We start from the raw sequence: 18,760 nt of genomic DNA, 5'->3' as shown, positions 1-18,760 counted from the left end.
TGGAAAAGACTTCCTCGGGAGCCAATTCTGGAAAAGACTTCCTCGGGAGCCAATTCTGGAAAAGACGACTTCCTCGGGAGCCAATTCTGGAAAGGACTTCCTCGGGAGCCAATTCTGGAAAAGACTACCTCGGGAGCCAATTCTGAGATAGACTTCCTCGGGAGCCAATTCTGAGATAGACTTCCTCAGGATCTAATTTTGGAAGAGACTTCCTCAGGAGCTAATTCTGAAATAGACTTTCGCAGGAGCCAAATCTGAGATAGATTTCATCGGGAGCTAATTCCTGCCAGCTCAGTTGATGTTTTGGATGCATTTCTTAATAGTCAGAATATACCTGGCTTGAAGCAGAACTCTCAATTCAAATGTTCTTCAGTGTTCTGCCCCCCTCCCCAGGGGACAAAGAACACGTACTGCTTTTTAGGGATGCACCAATGCCATTTTTTACAAGTACTGATACTTTTATTTTAGTACTCGCCGATACCAGTTACCAATACCTACCACAACTGTTTTGTTTGCACTTCAACTGTCAGCAGTGGTACAAAGCATACTGCAGCTACAGGAGGAAAAAGGAGGACAGTGATTTCTCTACATGCTGCCCCCGCCGCCCCTCCTATCCTGGTGTACAGGGGAGCCGCACAGGCCCCCTGGAGCATGGGGCCCGGTTGCAATTGCAACCCCTGTAGTTACGCCGCTGGATCAACTTTCACATTAAAAAAATTCCCAATAAATTGACTAGGTGCAAATAGGTGTCCGTGTGCACAATAAATGAGATAAAGATCCAAAAGCATGTGCATTGAAATATAAATTCATAAAATAGTACTGATCAACTCAGAGGCGTAACTAGAACCTTCAGGGCCCCGGTGCAAGAAACCATGAAGGGCCCCCCGGACCCCTGGCCGGGGCCCTTCCCTTCAAGCCTGGGGCTCTTGCCACTGATCCTGGGGCCCTTTACTCTCGTTGTGGGGCCCTTTACTAGGTGACTAGGTGCAAAAAAGATGTCCGTGTGCACAATAAATGAGATCAAAATTCAAAAGCAATGTGTCCGTAAAAATTCACAATTGATATTTAATAATCAATTTTCAACGGTGATTCGTGATCGTGAAAGAACATGCGTGCTCCCCCACTCTCCCAGAACCGCACTCACCAGATCACCAAACCCCTACAGGGGTAGCAAGCCTCTTTGGGTTTAGAGATGGCAATCATCTCTAATCATCTCTAGCAGCACAACGGTTGCATCATCCCTGTAGTTTCTGTTCCTGGACGTATGCTCACTTTGTTAGACTGACAGCACGTTGTAATTCAGTAATGCTCTGATTGGTGCTTTTGTATTAAACAGGATTGAGGTCTCTTTGCTAGGTGATGTAGAAATGCATTTCATTCCTTTTTTTAGCGACTACATAGCTCGATGTAATCGTTATTTTTTTTTTTATATCTGCCTGGAGTTCAGCTCTCCTGTAAATCACATTGTCGGCTCTTCCCAGCGAGCAGTAAAATTACAGATATCGGTATCTCCGCTCTTCATTGTACACGTGTTTATTCTGGGCAATTTGTAAGCAGATGGCGCGCCGATCGCTGTAAGTTTATTTGTAAGCTGACTTAAGTGGTCTCCAAGGGGCAAATAAAAGCGCATAATAGGGTAATAATGAAATGCATTCTGTCCTAATCTCCCGGCTCCGCCGCCGAGCGCCGCTCTGGCAGCCGGAGGGGGACGATAAGAGCAAGGTGAAGTGGATCTATCCCGGAGAGACTCTCTCGGCGGCTCCGGGGCCAGCTGAGCGCTCGGAAACATCAGTCATTTGATATCTACATGACACTGATTAATTGTGCCGATCAGGCGAGGTGTTCCGAGGCTCCGGGCTCCGTTCAGCTGCAAGAAGAATACTGCACAAAGCAGATTGAAGGCTCAGCCGCTGCTTCCAGCCGGCAAATTATACATTGATTACCTCTTTGCTGCCAGTCTTCTGGAGCAGGGAGATTTAAAAGGAAACCCGTCCAGAGAGGAATACAAAGGCTGGCAATTCGAAATGCTGGATGCCTGGCTGTTGTTGCCATACTTTGATTGGGAGGTACGATTGGGCTTGTTGCTGAATACTTATTCTGGATCAATTATATAATGGCATCCAAGCAGCTAACATTTCAGAAGGGAGTCGGCAAAGGCAGTCTTAGCATTCCCCTTAAATCAGGTTTTATTCGACTACATCAGTCTCAGAACCTTTTCATCCCAAACCCATCTTGAGTTCCAGAGCCTTTTCTTCCTTGAATCCCAGAGGTTTTTCTTCTCTATATTTCACCCCTTTCTCTTGAGGTTCTGAGCCTTTTCCCTCAAATACACACTCTGGAGTCCCAGAACATTTTTCTTCCCTATACCTAACTTTGGTCCCAGCTCTTACCCATACTTCCTTGGGTCCCAGCTCTTACTGATACTTCCTTGGGTCCCAGCTCTTACTGATACTTCCTTGGGTCCCAGCTCTTACTGATACTATCTTGAATCCTAGAGCCTTTCCTTACCTGGGTGGTAGAGCATTTCCCTTCTCTATACCCAAGTTAGGTCCCAGAGTTTTTTCTTTCCTATACTCCCTTGATATCCAGAGGTTTTTCTTTCCTGTACTACCCCCTTCTACTTGAGGTTCTGTGGCTTTTTCCCCCAAAGACACCCCCTAATTTCCATTTTCCTTCCCAATACCTAACTGAAGTCCCAGTTCTTACCAATACTTACTGTACTTAAATCCCAGAGCTTTTTCTTTCCCTATACTCTCCTTGGGTGCCAGAGCATTTCTTTCCCTATACCCTCCTTGGGTGCCATTGCATTTTCTTTCCCTATACGCTCCTTGGGTGCCATTGCATTTTCTTTCCCTATATGCTCCTTGGGTGCCATTGCATTTTCTTTCCCTATACCCTCCTGGGGTGCCATTGCATTTTCTTTCCCTATACCCTCCTTGGGTGCCATTGCATTTTCTTACCCTATATCCTCCTTGGGTGCCAGAGCACTTTCTTTCCCTATGCGCTCCTTGGGTGCCAGAACACTTTCTTTCCCTATACGCTCCTTGGGTGCCGTTGCATTTTCTTTCCCTATACCCTCCTTGGGTGCCAGAGTGCTTTCTTTCCCTATGCGCTCCTTGGGTGGCAAAGCACTTTCTTTCCCTATACGCTCCTTGGGTGCCAGAGCACTTTCTTTCCCTATATGCTCCTTGGGTGCCACAGCACCCTCTTTCCCTATACGCTCCTTGGGTGCCAGAGCACTTTCTTTACCTATACGCTCCTTGGGTGCCATTGCACTTTCTTTCCCTATACGCTCCTTGGGTGCCATTGCATTTTCTTTCCCTATATGCTCCTTGTGTGTCAGAGCATTTTCTTTCCCTATACGCTCCTTGGGTGCCAGAGCATTTCTTTCCCTATACGCTCCTTGGGTGCCAGAGCATTTCTTTCCCTATACGCTCCTTGGGTGCCAGAGCATTTTCTTTCCCTATATGCTCCTTGGGTGCCAGAGCATTTCTTTTCCTATATGCTCCTTTGGTGCCAGAGCATTTTCTTTCCCTCTACGCTCCTTGAGTGCCAGAGCATTTTCTTTCCCTATACGCTCCTTGGGTGCCAGAGCACTTTCCTTCCCTTTATGCTCCTTGGGTGCAAGAGCACTTTCCTTCAATATGCCCAAGTTATGTCCCAGATCTTTTTCTTCCCCATACCCCCTAAATTACAGAGATTGTGCTTTCATATATCTTAAATCAGATTTTATTCAACTACATCAGTCTTAGAAGGCTTTTCATCCCAAATCCCTCAAGTTTCAGAGCCTTTTCTTCCCTATACTTCTTAGAATCCCAAATGTTTTTCTTCTCTATGCTTTTCCCCCCCAAATACAAACCCTGAGTCCTGGAACATTTTTCTTCCCTATACCTAACTTGGGTCCAAGCTCTTACTGATATTTCCTTGGGTCCCAGCTCTTACTGATACTTCCTTGAATCCCAGAGCCTTTCCTTAACTATACCCTTCTTGGGTGGTAGAGCATTTCCCTTCTCTATACCCAAGTTAGGTCCCAGAGTTTTTTCTTTCCTTTACTCACTTGAATTCCAGAGGTTTTTCTTTCCTGTACTACCCCCTTCCCCTTGAGGTTCTGTGTCTTTTTCCCCAAAGACACGCCCTGATTTCCAGAGCATTTTCCTTCCCAATACCTAACTGAAGTCCCAGTTCTTACCAATACTTACTGTACTTAAATCCCAGAGCCTTTTCTTTCTTCCCTTTACCCTCCTTGGGTGCCAGAGCACTTTCCTTTCCTACATGCTCCTTGGGTTCCAGATCATTTTCTTTCACTATATGCTCCTTGGGTGCCAGAGCACTTTCCTTTCCTTCACGCTCCTTGGATGCCAGAGCACTTTCATTTCCATCACGCTCCTTGGGTGCCAGAGCATTTTCTTTCCCTATACCCTCCTTGGGTGCCAGAGCACTTTCCTTCCCTATACGCTTCTTGGGTGTCATTTTCCTCCCCTATGCCCAAGTTTTGTCCCAGAGCTTTTTCTTCCCCATCCCCCTTTGAATTACAGGGATTGTGCTTTCATACTCTATATCTTAAATCAAGTTTTATTCAATTGCATCAGTTTCAGAGCCTTTTTTTATCCCAAACCTCTCTTGAGTTTCAGAGCCTTTTCTTCCCTATACTTCCTAGAATCCCAGAGGTTTATCTTCTCTATGCGTCCCCCCTTCTCCTTAAGTCTCTGAGCTTTTTCCCCCAAATACACTGTGCCCTATTAAATCCCTGTGTCTGTTTCTCCCTATAACCCAATTTGTGTCCCAGAGCCTTTACCTTGGGTTTCCAGCTCCACCCAACCCAAGTCCCTGAGTCTTTTCCTGCCTGTGCCTTTTCCTACTTTTATCACCCTTGACTCATTTTCCTTTTCTATAGGCCCTTGTTCTCCAAAGCTTTTTCTTTCCTATATTCCCTTGAATCTCAGAGCATTTTCTTCCCTATACTCTCCTTGGGCCCCAGAGCAATTTCCTTCCATGTACCCTCCTTGGGTCCTAGAGCATTTTCCTTCCCTATACCCTCCTTGGGTCCCAGAGCCCTTTCCTTCCCTATACCCTCCCTTGGTCCCAGAGACTCTTCCTTCCCTATACCTTCCCTGGGTCCCAGAGCCCTTTCCTTCCCTATACCCTCCCTTGGTCCCAGAGACTTTTCCTTCCCTATACCTTCCCTGGGTCCCAGAGCCTTTTCCTTCCCTATACCCTTCTTGGGTCACAGAGCATTTTTCTTCCGTTTTCTTCCATATACTTAACTTATGTCCCAGAGCATTTTCTTCCTTATACTCTCCTTGGTTCCCAGAGCCTTTTCCTTTCCTACTGCCTCCTTGGATGCCAGAGCATTTTCCTTTTCTACAGCCCCCTTGGATGCCAGAGCATTTTCCTTCCCTATACCTTAGTTATGTCCCCGAGCCTTTTTTTCCCTATACTCCCTTCGAACTCCATTTTCTTATCCTTCATCCTGAGGCATTGTGCCTTTTCCCCCAAATACACACCCTGAGTCCCGGAACCCTTTTCTTTCTTGCACCATCCTTGTGTTCCAGACCCCTCCTAAATTTCTGTGTCTGTTTCTCCCTATTACCCAACTTATGTCTCTTGGTTACTGATTTTTTTTTATTTCCATTTTTTTTATTATTCATTTTTATATTTTGCATAAAAAGAAAATAAGCAAAATCAGAATTAGTTTTTTTTATTTGCAAAAATGTTTCCATGCTTTGTACCAAAAACATAATTTTTTATTTGAAATGGGACAAACTATAGAATAATATGTCATTGCTGTGGCTGTGGTCTCCTTTTGCCAGCGGGTTCCTACCCACAGTGACTGTGACAACATACTGACGCGTTGAGCTTCCCTCTCGAATGGTCCAGTGTCCAGCAGAGTGACCCTTACCTACTGGTTGGGGCATAGTTGACCTTCTACTGTGGTGTCCCTCCTTGAGCTGCAGCAGCTGACTTGTTCCAATGTGTTTTTACAGTTGATGGAGATCAAAATTCCTTGAAGAAGCAGATTAAATCTGCGAAACAGGTCAGAACTGTTCATCAATAAATCTCCATTAATCAACATCTTGGCTATCATGTTTTGCCCTACAAGGGCAGTAGTGGGATATTTTAAAATTTTTTGTGGTCATGTTTGAACCGAACCTACAATTTTAATAATTTGTAATGACGTTTATCTGATTTTAATACAATCCTTTCATGTCCTGCTTCCTTGACAATTACACATCCTTTAAAGTCCTACATGAACAAACAGGAGGCTGTGTCCCCTACTAGATGTTACTTTTTTCTTCTGTTCTTTACATAGTACATTAGATGCGGATGTGTATTGTCATCTCCTAAGCTAGTATTATCCACTTAATACTATAGAATGTGTATAGTTTTTATTAAAAATAAAATTATTTATTTTTTGTTTGCGAACACTGGTTAAAATAGGGGAAAACATTTTTTTCCCTTTTTTTTTTTTTTTTTTTACATCTTATTGTGTGGAAAGTAATTGTAGAATCGATGCAGCCTTGAACAATTCAGCATTGATGCTGAGAATGGCTGCATCGATTGCATGGATGAAGTCATCCAGGCTCCCCCTGCCTCTCCCGGGACAGCCCTGCCAGCGCACTCCAAAGTTAAAAACAATCAGTGTCAGTCCCTGTTTCATGGATTCCTTCCTACAGTGTGTAAGGCAGTCATGTCCAACCTGCGGCCCGGGGGCCGCATGCGGCCCAGAACTGCAGGCAATGCAGGCAATGCGGCCCACTGCCCCCTGACAATTTTTTATTTTTTTAACTAATAGTATATATTTTATATGCGGCCCGACAAAATTTCTCTACACTCAATGTGGCCCAGAGAAGCCAAAAGGTTGGACACCCATGGTGTAAGGGTTAATATGTAAACCAATGCCTCTACCTCATCTCGATCTTTCATCGCCGGTCATGGTCATGTGCCCTCTGGGCAGGAGGAGGAGAACGGCCGACCAGAGGGCACGTGACCGGTGATGAAATATCGGAGAGACAGGGGGTCTCCTGGGAGTGCAGAGGGGGGCTATATAATGTAAATCGACTGTGTAATGTAAATAGGGGGCTGTGTAATGTAAAGGGAGGCTGTGTAATGTAAAATAGGCTGTGTAATGTATATGTGCTGTATCATGTAAATGGGGGGCTGTATAATGTAAATGGAGTGATGTGTATGTAAATGGACTGTATCCTGTAAATGGTTAAGGGGGGGCAGTGTAATGTAATGGGGGGGCTGTGTAATGTAAATGGGCTGTGTAATGTAAATGTAGGGGCTGTGTAATGTAAATGGGGGGCTGTGTAATGTAAATGGGGGGGGGGGGGTTGTAATGTAAATGGAATGTGTAATGTAAATGGGGGCTGTGTAATGTAAATCAATGTAAACCACAGGCAGTATTTGTGATCCATCGCGGAATTGAATAGTTGATGGGATAATCATAATCAAATCGCGAGACCAGTGAAGATGCGCACCTCTATTATTGTGTAAAGATTGCAAACAATGCTGTATATATATTTTTGACAGCAACATTGCCAAAAGAAAGCCTATCACCCCTCCCAAAAAAAAAAAAAAAAATATATGTGTGTATGTATATATATATATATATATATATATATATATATATATATATACTACTTTATTTTTAGTACTGACAAAGTTGTTGCCAAATAAACCGGCCCATAGCAGTATAGTCAAAGTTATCAGTTGCTATGTGTATGGTGGCAGCATTAGACCTACAGATTGTATCTTCTATATTTATTTATTTTTTGTCTCTCTGCAGGTAACATCTTGGCGGGGAAGATGAGCGTGCGCAAGAACAGGAAGGATCCGCGTTCACTCCTTGTAACTCTTACCCTGAACAGCGTGACACAGACCTATACCCTGCAATAGATGGAAAAGCTGCTGAAAACTTTTTTTTTTATAATCATTGAAATAAATTTATTAAAAATGAATAAATTGTTCCATTTTCATGGTGTTATCTGCAGTTTCCAGTAAAGGGAATGTTGATAAATGTAAAGTTATGCACTTGGGTGGTAAGAATATGCATGCATCATACATACTAGGGGGAGCAGAACTGGGGGAATCCATAGCGGAGAAGGATCTGGGGGAATCCATAGCGGAGAAGGATCTGGGGGAATCTATAGCGGAGAAGGATCTGGGGGAATCCATAGCTGAGAAGGATCTGGGGGAATCCATAGAGGAGAAGGATCTGGGGGAATCCATAGCGGAGAAGGATCTGGGGAGAATCCATAGCGAAGAAGGATCTGGGGGGGAATCCATAGCGGAGAAGGATCTGGGGGGGAATCCATAGCGGAGAAGGATCTGGGGGAATCCATAGCGGAGAAGGATCTGGGGGAATCCATAGCGGAGAAGGATCTGGGGAGAATCCATAGCGAAGAAGGATCTGGGGGGAATCCATAGCGGAGAAGGATCTGGGGGGGAATCCATAGCGGAGAAGGATCTGGGGGAATCCATAGCGGAGAAGGATATGTGGGAATCTATAGCTGAGAAGGATCTGGGGAATCCATAGAGGAGAAGGATCTGGGGGAATCCATAGCGGAGAAGGATATGGGGGAGTCCATAGCGGAGAAGGATCTGGGGTAATCCATAGCATAGAAGGATCTGGGGGAATCCATAGCGGAGAAGGATATGGGGGAATCCATAGCGGAGAAGGATCTGGGGGAATCCATAGCATAGAAGGATCTGGGGGAATCCATAGCGGAGAAGGATCTGGGGGAATCCATATCGGAGAAGGATCTGGGGGAATCCATAACGGAGAAGGATCTGGGGGAATCCATAACGGAGAAGGATCTGGGGGAATCCATAACGGAGAAGGATCTGGGGGAATCCATGGCGGAGAAGGATCTGGGGGAATCCATGGTGGAGAAGGATCTGGGGGAATCCATGGCGGAGAAGGATCTGGGGGAATCCATGGCGGAAAAGGATCTGGGGGAATCCATGGCGGAAAAGGATCTGGGGGAATCCATGGCGGAGAAGGATCTGGGGGAATCCATGGCGGAGAAGGATCTGGGTGTTCTGGTAGATCATAAGCCTAATAATAGCATGTGATGCCAAGCTGTAGTTTCCAAAGCAAGCAAAGTCCTTTCTTGTATTAGGAGAGGCATGGACTCCAGAGAGAGAGATCATTTTTCCTGTACAAATCATTAGTAAGACCTCATCTGGAATATGCAGTTCAGTTTTGGGTTCCAGTTCTCAAAAAGGATATCAGGGAACTGGAGAAAATGCAGAGAAGGGTAACCAAACTGATAAGAGGCATGGAGGAGCTCAGCTATGCGGAGAGATTAGAGGAACTGAATTTATTCTCTCCTAAGAAGAGGAGATTAAGGGGGGAGATATGATCACCATGTATAAATACATAAGGGGGGGATATGATCTCCATGTATAAATACATAAGGGGGGATATGATCCCCATGTAGAAATATATAAGGGGGGATATGATCACCATGTATAAATACATAAGGGGGGGGGGGATATAATCACCATGTATAAATACATAAGGGGGGTGGATTATGATCTCTATGTATAATACATAAGGGGTCCATATAGTGAACTTGGTGTTGTTGTTCACTTTAAGGTCATCGCAGAGGACAAGGGGGCGCTCTTTACGTCCAGAGGAAACCAGATTTAATCTCCAAATACGGAAAGGTTTCTTCACAGTGAGAGCTGTGAAAATGTGGGATAGACTCCCTCCAGAGGAGGTTTTGTCTAGTTCAGTAGATTACTTCAAAAAAGCCTGGATTCTTTCCTGGGTGTACATAATATAAATGGGTATTAATATTTATAGGTAAAGTTGATCCAGGGAATATCAGATTGCCTCTCGGGGGATCAGGAAGGAATTGTTTCCCCTGCTGTAGCAAATTGGATGATGCTTTGCTGGGGGTTTTCGCCTTCCTCTGGATCAATTATGTGTATGATTTTTTTATTTTTTATTTTTTTTATTGGTTGAACTAGATGGACTTGTGTCTTTTTTCAACCTGACTGAGGAACTATGTAAAAAGTCTCAAAGACAAAATGACCTTGCTACCAAGCTGGGGTGAGTATTGAGGAGCACTTGGTAAAAAAAAGTTCATATCACTCAGAGGTCTTTTTGAATTGTTTACCGGTTAAGAATACCAAATAAAGCCAACGTGTTTCAGGGCAAAGACCTCCTCCCCCTCCCCTGTAATTTAAAAAATACACTTCACTGAATTAAAAAAAAACTAAACAGGAAAGTTAGCCCAATTTTTTTTGTATATTGTGAAACATGATGATATGCTGAGTAAATAGATACCGAACATGTTATGGTTTAAAATTGTGCACACTCGTGAAATGGCGACAAACTACGGTACTCAAAAATCTCCAGGTAGGCAAAGCTTTCCAATTTTTTAACAGTTACTAGCTAAAAGTTACAGCGGAAATCTTTTGCTAGAATTATTGCTTTTGCTCTGACGATCGCGGTGATACCTCACGTGTGATTTGAACACTGTTTACATTTGCGGGCGCACCTTACGTATGCGTTTTCTGTGGTGCGTGGGGATGGGGGTGCTTTAAAAAAATGTTTCATTTTTTTTTCTTAATTTCTTTGTTTTTTTTGTTTTTTTTTTACTCTGTCCCTTTAAAAAAATAAAAAATCTAATTACTTTTATTGCTGTCACAAGGAATGTAAACATCCCTTGTGACAGTAATAGACAATGACAGGTACTCTTTATGGAGGGATCTGACCGCAAACCCCTCCTCTGCACTTCAAAGTATTCAAAACGTCAAAATTGGCATTTTTGAATACTTTGGAATTTTCTAAATCGGTGCCGTTGCTAGATGAGTAAAGTGGAAGTGACGCTGTGGCGTTGAGACGTTGTGACGCCATTACGCCATTATGCTGCTTCTAGGTTATTAGATCTGAGACCCGACCGAAAGCGGATTCCGGCTTTGTTCGGGACTCGGACCAGCCGGCTGGTCGCTTGGGTCTCCCGGTGGGACGGGAGACCTGGGTGGAGCGGTGGAAGGCAGTGGGAGGGGTCGTCCCTCCTGCTCCTTGTGATTACAGCCGAGCGGCTACTTAGCGGCGTCAGTTGTTATCATCTGAAAGCTGACCGTCCGCTCTAGATAACGGTACCTGGGGTGAAGCCTCTAGCTGCATATCCTCCCGCTACAACCACTGATGCAAGGACGTAACTACAGGGGTTGCAATTGCAACCGGGCCCCATGCTCCAGGGGCCTGTGCGGCTCCCCTGTACACCTGGATAGGAGGGGTGGTGGGGGCAGCATGAAGAGAAATCACTGTCTTCCTTTTTCCTCCTGTAGGTACAGGAGGAAAATGGAGGAGATTGGTTCCTCTGTATGCTGCCCCCGCCACTCCTCCTATTCAGTTCACTGTTTCTGGGCCCCTGTGTGGTCCCCCCCCCACACTATTCTTCCGGCTTCCTCCCTCCCCTCTCCTGCCGGCTGCTGCAGAGGATGTGTAACAATAGAGAACCAGGAAGGGGTCAGTAAATATGTAATTTACCAGCTCCTTCCTTTTCTGAATGGACAGAGTCCTAGTCAGTGACATTGTAAAAAAATTTAATAAAATGATAAAAAATAATACAATTAAAATACCAAAAAATAAAAACTACCGACACCAGTGGGTGAACTTCCAGGATCGCAAAGGTCACACTTGCGACCCGGCCCTGGCATTCCACCACCGTGGGGAGGCCCCAAGATGGCAGGAAGGGGGCCCACTGCAGAACTTTTGAAAGGGTTCTGCAATGAGAGTAAAGGGCCCCAGGGTCAGTGGGAAGAGCCCCAGGATTAAAGGGAAGGGCCCCCGGCCAGGGGTCTTGAGGCCCTTCATGGTTTCTTGCACGGGGGCCCTGAAGGTTCCAGCTACACCTCTGCACTGATGTACAGGTACGGTGTAGAACTCCAACGTGTAATTAGTATGTTTTTGTAGCATGATCTGAGGATGGGAGGCGGCTTCCATTACTTAGCATGTCTCTTCTGTCACACGTCTCTTGAATAGACTCCAGTTCATGCTCAGCCGACTTCAGTTTACCTCCCGCTGTCTTCCTAAACTGGATTTTCCCATCATTACCTTAGGCTTTAATTATTATGCATTTTAATTAAATACTGCTTTTTATTCATAAGCTACCAATGTTCTGATTAGTTCCTTAGCCATCAGTGTGGGGTCTGGAGAGGAGAGCGAAGCCCTTGGCGCCATCTTACTCCTTCCCCATTGGGAACGTCTTGTTTTGTATTTCCCAAGGTATAATGCGGCTCGCTTGTCATCAAGAAATAATCACAAGTGAAAGTAAAAACTTTTTTTTTTTTTAAAGGGTAACTCCAATTTCTCTTACGTCCTCCGACAGTCGCGCCTCTTCATATTCGTCACAATGGGGTATTAGACTTTGCTCCGAAGGAGTAGCTAGGCAGCAGAATATGTTAACATTAAAGCTTTTAACATATCCCACCCTCAAGGGGTGGTCCCCTCAGTCAATACCCTCCTACTTCCTGCAACCATATCTCAGTTTCAATGTCTAGCTTGTCAGGAGTAGCTGGTTCTCTCTGTGCTGGGGCTTTGTGCCCCAGACTCTTTCTTCTTTTTTGATTTTTTGTTTGAGTTTTTTCTATCTCTTTACTTAGCTGTTCTTTTTGTCAGCATTAGTTATTTCTTCTGACGAAGAGGATCATGCGGGCTGGGTCTCGGGCTGATCCCCCTGGTCGCAGGTCGTGGGTCAGTGGCTTCCCAGTCTGCCATCGAGCGTTCAGCCAGGTAACGCTCCTGGCACAGTGAACGACCCATCCCTGTTCGGTGCAGGGATGATTGGTGAGGTGGCTACCTCACTGGACGCTGTGCGGTTTCTTAACCCCCATTTTGTGCATCTTGTATGCGACTCTCCCTGCCTCATGTGCAGCGGCTTGTTCGCCTGTGCGGGTCCCCCACACCATTGAGAGGTAAGTGTATCTATGTGGGGACCTGTCTGTCTGGGGGGGTGTCAGTCTGGGACTGTGTAACCTGCCTCTGTTCACACTGTTTGTCTCCCTATCACTCTGCTGCATGCTGCGGGCTGCAAGGGGGGGGGGGGAGCTGTGTGACACTGTCTGTGTCAGCCTTGTTCAGTGTGAGAAGCTGTTTTCTTGTGGGGCATGTTTTGTGGCATGTTTGGGCACAATACAGCGATCGCTGCGGCGATCTGCCATGTTTTTTTATATCTGGATGGTGTTATGTGCATTACTGTGCTGTAGGAGCGGCGGTTTCGGCGCCAAACGGCGCCATTTTGCCTGCACTCGCTCCGGCCGCATGTTCTACATGCATGGCGGCCATTTTCTTGTAGCCTCCCATAGGCTTTAATAGAGCGCCCTGGTCTCATCACTTCCTCTTCTCCTGGGTACACCGATCGAGGCAGCAGCGGCGAGGGTCTCCTCAGGTTTTATCCTTCTGTTCTTGTTATCCATTGCCTGTGTCAGTTTATTGTCCCTGTGGGGGTCTCATTGTGCTTGTGTGTGGTGCGGTGGGCTGCGCTCGCCGCACTTGTTAAAGGGGCAGTTAACCCTTTATTCTCCGGCATATCCTATTGGGGCAATGGATTCTCAGGAGGGCAAATTTCCTGCCACCTTGGTGGAAAGCCAGGGGACCGCTGTTTCCCCCCCAGGGGGGGATTTGGCCACTATTGTGGCCGGCCTTGCTGCTCAGGTGCAGATGCTGGTGGCTGCTCAATCTACTAAAAGACCCAGAGTTTCTATTTCCTCTGATTCTGAGGGTGAAGGTGATGGGGCTGTTATGGCGGGGGTCTCCTTATCGGGGTCCCGCTCCTCCCTGGATCTAGTGGGGTCCGAGGTGGAGGCTGAGGTTGAGGGGGTTGATAATTCTCCCCCTGGCTCGCCTGAAGAGCTTGCAATCATGGATGACTTGATTGCTTCCATAAAACAAACGCTGCGTTTGCAGGATGAAGTGTGTCCCCCCGCTGCCTTGGCGGCTTATGGGACGCAGAGAAAACGCAGGACGCCGCAGGTTTTTCCCTGCAATGATGATTTTCAGCGCGCTGTTAAGGAACAGTGGCGCAATTTACGCAAACCTTTTGCTGTGCCAAGTAGGTTCAAGCTGCGTTATCCTTTCTCGCCTTCCACTGATGAACGGTGGTGTGTACCACCCCCGGTGGATCACGCAATTGCGGTTTTTGAACAAATCCACTGCGATTCTTGCAGAGGATTCCCCGGTGTTCCGTGATGCCACGGATAGAAGAATGGAGTCTCTTGCCCGTCATACTTATTCTGTTACGGGTTCTATGCTTAAAGCTCTGTTTGCCTCTCTCATGGCGGCCCAGGCTGTCGCAAGTTGGACGCAGATGCTTAGGCGCGTTCTAGTGGCCGATTCGGCCTCGCCGGCGACCCTGGATATGGTGGATCAAATCCACCAGGGTGTCATGTATCTGTGTGATGCGGACTTGGACTTAGTCCCGTTGGCTGCACGTGTACACAGCGTGGCGGTGTTGTCTCGCCGCCTGGTTTGGTTGAAGTGTTGGTCGGTGGACCAATCTTCGCGTAAGACCTTATCCAATCTGCCTTATGATGGGTCTCGCCTTTTTGGGGAGTCCTTGGATGTGTTGATTAAGGGGATCACCGGAGGTAAGAGCACTCTCTTGCCCCATTTCCCCAAGGATAAGGGGGCTTCTGGGAAGAAGCATGCTAATTTTCGGCACCCTCAGGGGTCCTTTCGTGCCTTTCGGTCGCGCTACAAGGGCAAACCGTTCAAGGGACAAGGCTCTCAAAAGAAGCCCTGGTCTGGTAAACAGAAGTCCGGACCCGCTGCCCATAACAGTGCGGCCTGAAGGGACGCCCTCACCCAGTTTTGGGGTGGGGGGACGCTTGCTCGGTTTTCTTCAACCCTGGTTGGCCCGCGTGCGGGACAGGTGGGTTCAGAAGATCGTTCGATCTGGTTACAAGATCGAGTTTCTCTCTCGGCCGGAGAGCAGATTTTTTCCCTCAAATCTTCAACTGTCTCCAGAGCGTTTACGGGACCTGCACCTGGCGGTGCGAGACCTGAGGGCTCAGGGAGTGGTGGTTCCGGTGCCTCATCGGGACAGATTTCGGGGGTTTTATTCCAGTCTGTTCACCGTGCCCAGGAAGGAGGGCAAGGTTCGTCCAATTCTGGACTTGAAGGCTCTAAACCGCTCTGTGCGGGTTCGCAAGTTCCGCATGGAATCCCTGCGGTCGGTGGTGGCTGCCCTGGTTCTAGGGGAATTCATGGCCTCCATCGATTTGAAGGATGCGTATCTTCACATCCCCATTTTCGAGGGTCACCAGAGGTACCTTCGATTCGCCATTGCGGAGGATCACTACCAGTTCGTGGCGTTACCTTTTGGTCTCGCCTCGGCTCCGCGGGTTTTCACCAAGGTGCTTGCACCGGTTCTGGCATTATTGAGAGCCCAGGGCATCTCTGTCCTGGGGTATCTGGACGACATTCTGGTTCGGTCTGCGACCAGCCAGGGTCTGGAGAAGGACCTGTCTGTCACGCTGTAAACTCTGCAGGAGTTTGGTTGGACGATGAATTTTCCAAAGTCGACACCGAGTCCGTCGGTTCGTCTTCCCTGGGAATGATCCTGGACTCGGTTCAGGCGAAGGTCTTCCTGCCGGAAGACAAACTCGGAACTCTTCAGGAGGAAGTCAGGTCCCTCAGGGACTTTCCGCACTCGTCTCTGCGGACGTGCATGAGATGTCTGGGATTGATGGTCTCGGCCTTCGAGGCGATTCCCTTTGCCCAGTTTCACACGCGGGGTCTCCAAGCGGAGATCCTGTCCAGGTGGGACGGGCGACCTCAATCTCTGGATCTTCAAATCTCGTTGGGCCATCGCACCAGAAGGGGCCTTCTGTGGTGGCTCCAGTCCCCGATGGTGTCGGGGGGCAAGTCTTTTCGTCCTAGCTCGTGGACGGTGATCACCACGGATGCCAGCCTGTCGGGCTGGGGTGGTGTTCTGAGCGTTCTGTCCGCCCAGGGAACTTGGTCGGAGGGGGAGTCCTCCCTTCCGATCAACATTCTGGAATTGCGTGCCATAAATCTCTGTCTTCATCGTTGGACGGACCGGCTGCAGGGCTGCCCGGTTCGGGTGCAGACGGACAATGCCACGGCGGTGGCCTACATCAACCACCAAGGGGGCACCAGGAGTGCCCGAGCGGCCCGAGAAGTGGCCGACATTCTGTCGTGGGCCGAGACTCATGTCCCGGCGATAACGGCAGTTCACATTCCGGGGGTGGAGAACTGGCAGGCGGACTATCTGAGTCGCCAGACCCTGGATCAGGGGGAATGGTCTCTCCACCCGGCTGTCTTCCAGATGTTGTGCGCGAAGTGGGGTCTTCCAGATGTGGACCTGTTCACGTCTCGTCTCAACAACAAGGTGAGAAGGTTCGTGGCAAGGACGCGCGACCCTCGGGCAGACGCGTCGGACGCGTTAGTGGCCCCGTGGCATCAGTACAAGCTGATGTACGCGTTTCCACCGATTCAGTTGCTGTCCAGGTTCCTTCGCAGGTTACACTCGGAACGCAGCACGGTGATTCTTGTGGCGCCGGATTGGTAACGCCGGTCCTGGTACGCAGACCTCGTGAATCTGGCGGTCGACGCCCCGTGGCGTCTGCCTCTTCGAGACGATCTCCTGTCTCAAGGGCCGATATACCATCCTGCTTTACAGTCGCTGGCTTTGACGGCCTGGCTGTTGAGACCGAGGTCCTGAAGGAGAAGGGTCTCTCCCCAGAGGTCGTTCATACCTTGATCAACGTGAGGAAGTCTTCCTCGGGGAAGGTTTACTACCGTACTTGGAAGGCCTATTTTGCCTGGTGTGAGTCCAGGGGGTTTTCACCCCGCACGTACTCGGTTTCCCGAGTGTTGTCCTTCCTTCAAACAGGTGTCGATCAGCGTTTGGCGCTGGCTACGATAAAGGGTCAGGTGTCTGCGCTGGCCGTTCTTTTTCAACGTCCCGTGGCTTCCAACTCCTTGGTTGGCACTTTTGTTCAGGGAGTGCGGCATCTGGTTCCTCCTAGGAGGAATCCTCTGCCCCCTTGGGACTTGAATCTCGTTCTATCTGTGTTACAACGTGCTCCTTTTGAACAGATCAGGGAGATCTCGTTGTCTATGTTGTCCAAAAAGGTCGCCTTTTTGGTTGCGATCACTTCGGCTCGCAGAGTGTCGGAGCTGGCGGCTTTGTCCTGCAAGTCTCCGTATCTGGTTATTCACTTGGATAAGGTGGTCTTGCGACCTAATCCTTCTTTTCTTCCGAAGCGAGTTTCGGAATTCCATCTCAATGAGGATATTGTCTTGCCTTCGCTGTGCGCGAAGCCTAAACATCCGAAAGAGGTGAGACTACATTCTTTGGATGTTGTTCGGGCGATAAGGGTTTACCTTAAATCGACTGCGTCTTTTCGAAAGACGGATTCCTTGTTTGTTCTTCCAGAGGGTCCTCGGAAGGGCATGGCGGCGTCGGCCTCTACCATCGCCAAATGGATCAGGCAGACCATTGAACAGGCCTATGCTTTGCAGTTGAAGGTTCCCCCTGTGCCTGTGAAGGCGCACTCTACTAGATCTCTGAGTACATCTTGGGCCTGTCGTCATGGGGCTTCTGTAGCCCAGGTGTGTAAGACGGCGACCTGGTCGACCGTGCACACTTTCACAAAATTCTACAAGGTAGATGTTCAGGCATCGGCGGATGCTTCCTTTGGCCGCAAGGTTCTTAGTGCGGCTGTTCCCTAGGATCACCTGTTGGGATCCCTGGCTGTTGGGATATGTCTTTTATCCCCTGGTTATTTCTTTTTCCTGGGTTGTTGCTCCTGTTGAGCAAGTTTTTTCCTTTTGCCCAGCTGGTTTCCTTCCTTTGGTAAGGTTCCTTTCTTTGATGCGTAGACTGCGTTGCCTTACGGCGCGGATGCGTTTCCCACCCCTCATGTTTGCACTGCTTTGGGACGTCCCCATTGTGACGAATATGAAGAGGCGGCGACTGTCGGAGGACGTAAGAGAAAACTGAATTTTTGTAAAATCTTACCTGTAAAATTCCTTTCTCTGAGTCCTCCGACAGTCGCCGCCCCCGCCCCTCTTTTGGGGTTTTGGTTATATACTCTACTGCTATTCCACTGAAACTGAGATATGGATGCAGGAAGTAGGAGGGTATTGACTGAGGGGACCACCCCTTGAGGGTGGGATATGTTAAAAGCTTTAATGTTAACATATTCTGTTGCCTAGCTACTCCTTCGGAGCAAAGTCTAATACCCCATTGTGACGAATATGAAGAGGCGGCGACTGTCGGAGGACTCAGAGAAAGGAATTTTACAGGTAAGATTTTACAAAAATTCCATTTTTGTGGGGAAAAAAATAGCAGATAAAGAAAAAACAATATAGCGTATACAATTGCGACACAAATCATATTGTAATTGAATGTTATGAAAAATGACCTTTCCTTTTCAATCTGCAGCCGCTGTAATTTTCTGAAAATGCAATATGGCCGCCAGGAGCTGTTCTGTACACAGAATGTATACTGACCACACCCCCAGAAACATCATTTCCTGCTTGTGTGATTGGCTCACTGATTTTCCCAGAAGTCTGCACTAAGATACAAGTCAGATTTCTGGCATTCCCCTTCAACAAAAATGTCGGAGAACAGAGCAGTCACCTTGCACAAGGAGAGAGAGCAGAGCTGTGGGAGGGGCACAGCAAGCCCCCCCCCCCACTACAGAAAAATACAGGAGGGGGCGGAGAAAGGAGCAGTCACCCTGCACAAGGAGAGAGAGCAGAGCT

General features: G+C 47.8%; 1 protein-coding gene across 1 annotated transcript in view; it reads left to right on the top strand.

The window, feature by feature from the left end:
- The window catches only part of PRMT3 (protein arginine methyltransferase 3), a 259,529-nt gene extending 251,556 nt beyond the window's left edge, over positions 1–7,973 (top strand). The window contains exon 17 of the mRNA XM_082270530.1: positions 7,790–7,973. Coding sequence (XP_082126656.1) covers positions 7,790–7,899 — 110 coding nt within the window. The 3' untranslated portion in view covers positions 7,900–7,973. The remainder of the gene's footprint in view (positions 1–7,789) is intronic.
- Positions 7,974–18,760: the final 10,787 nt, after the last annotated feature.

This window comes from Pelophylax lessonae, assembly GCF_965119305.1.
Source record: "Pelophylax lessonae genome assembly, chromosome: 10".
Classification (NCBI taxonomy): Eukaryota; Metazoa; Chordata; class Amphibia; order Anura; family Ranidae; genus Pelophylax; species Pelophylax lessonae.
Note: the sequence above shows the minus strand (reverse complement) of the source record. Positions and strands in the feature narration are given on the sequence as shown.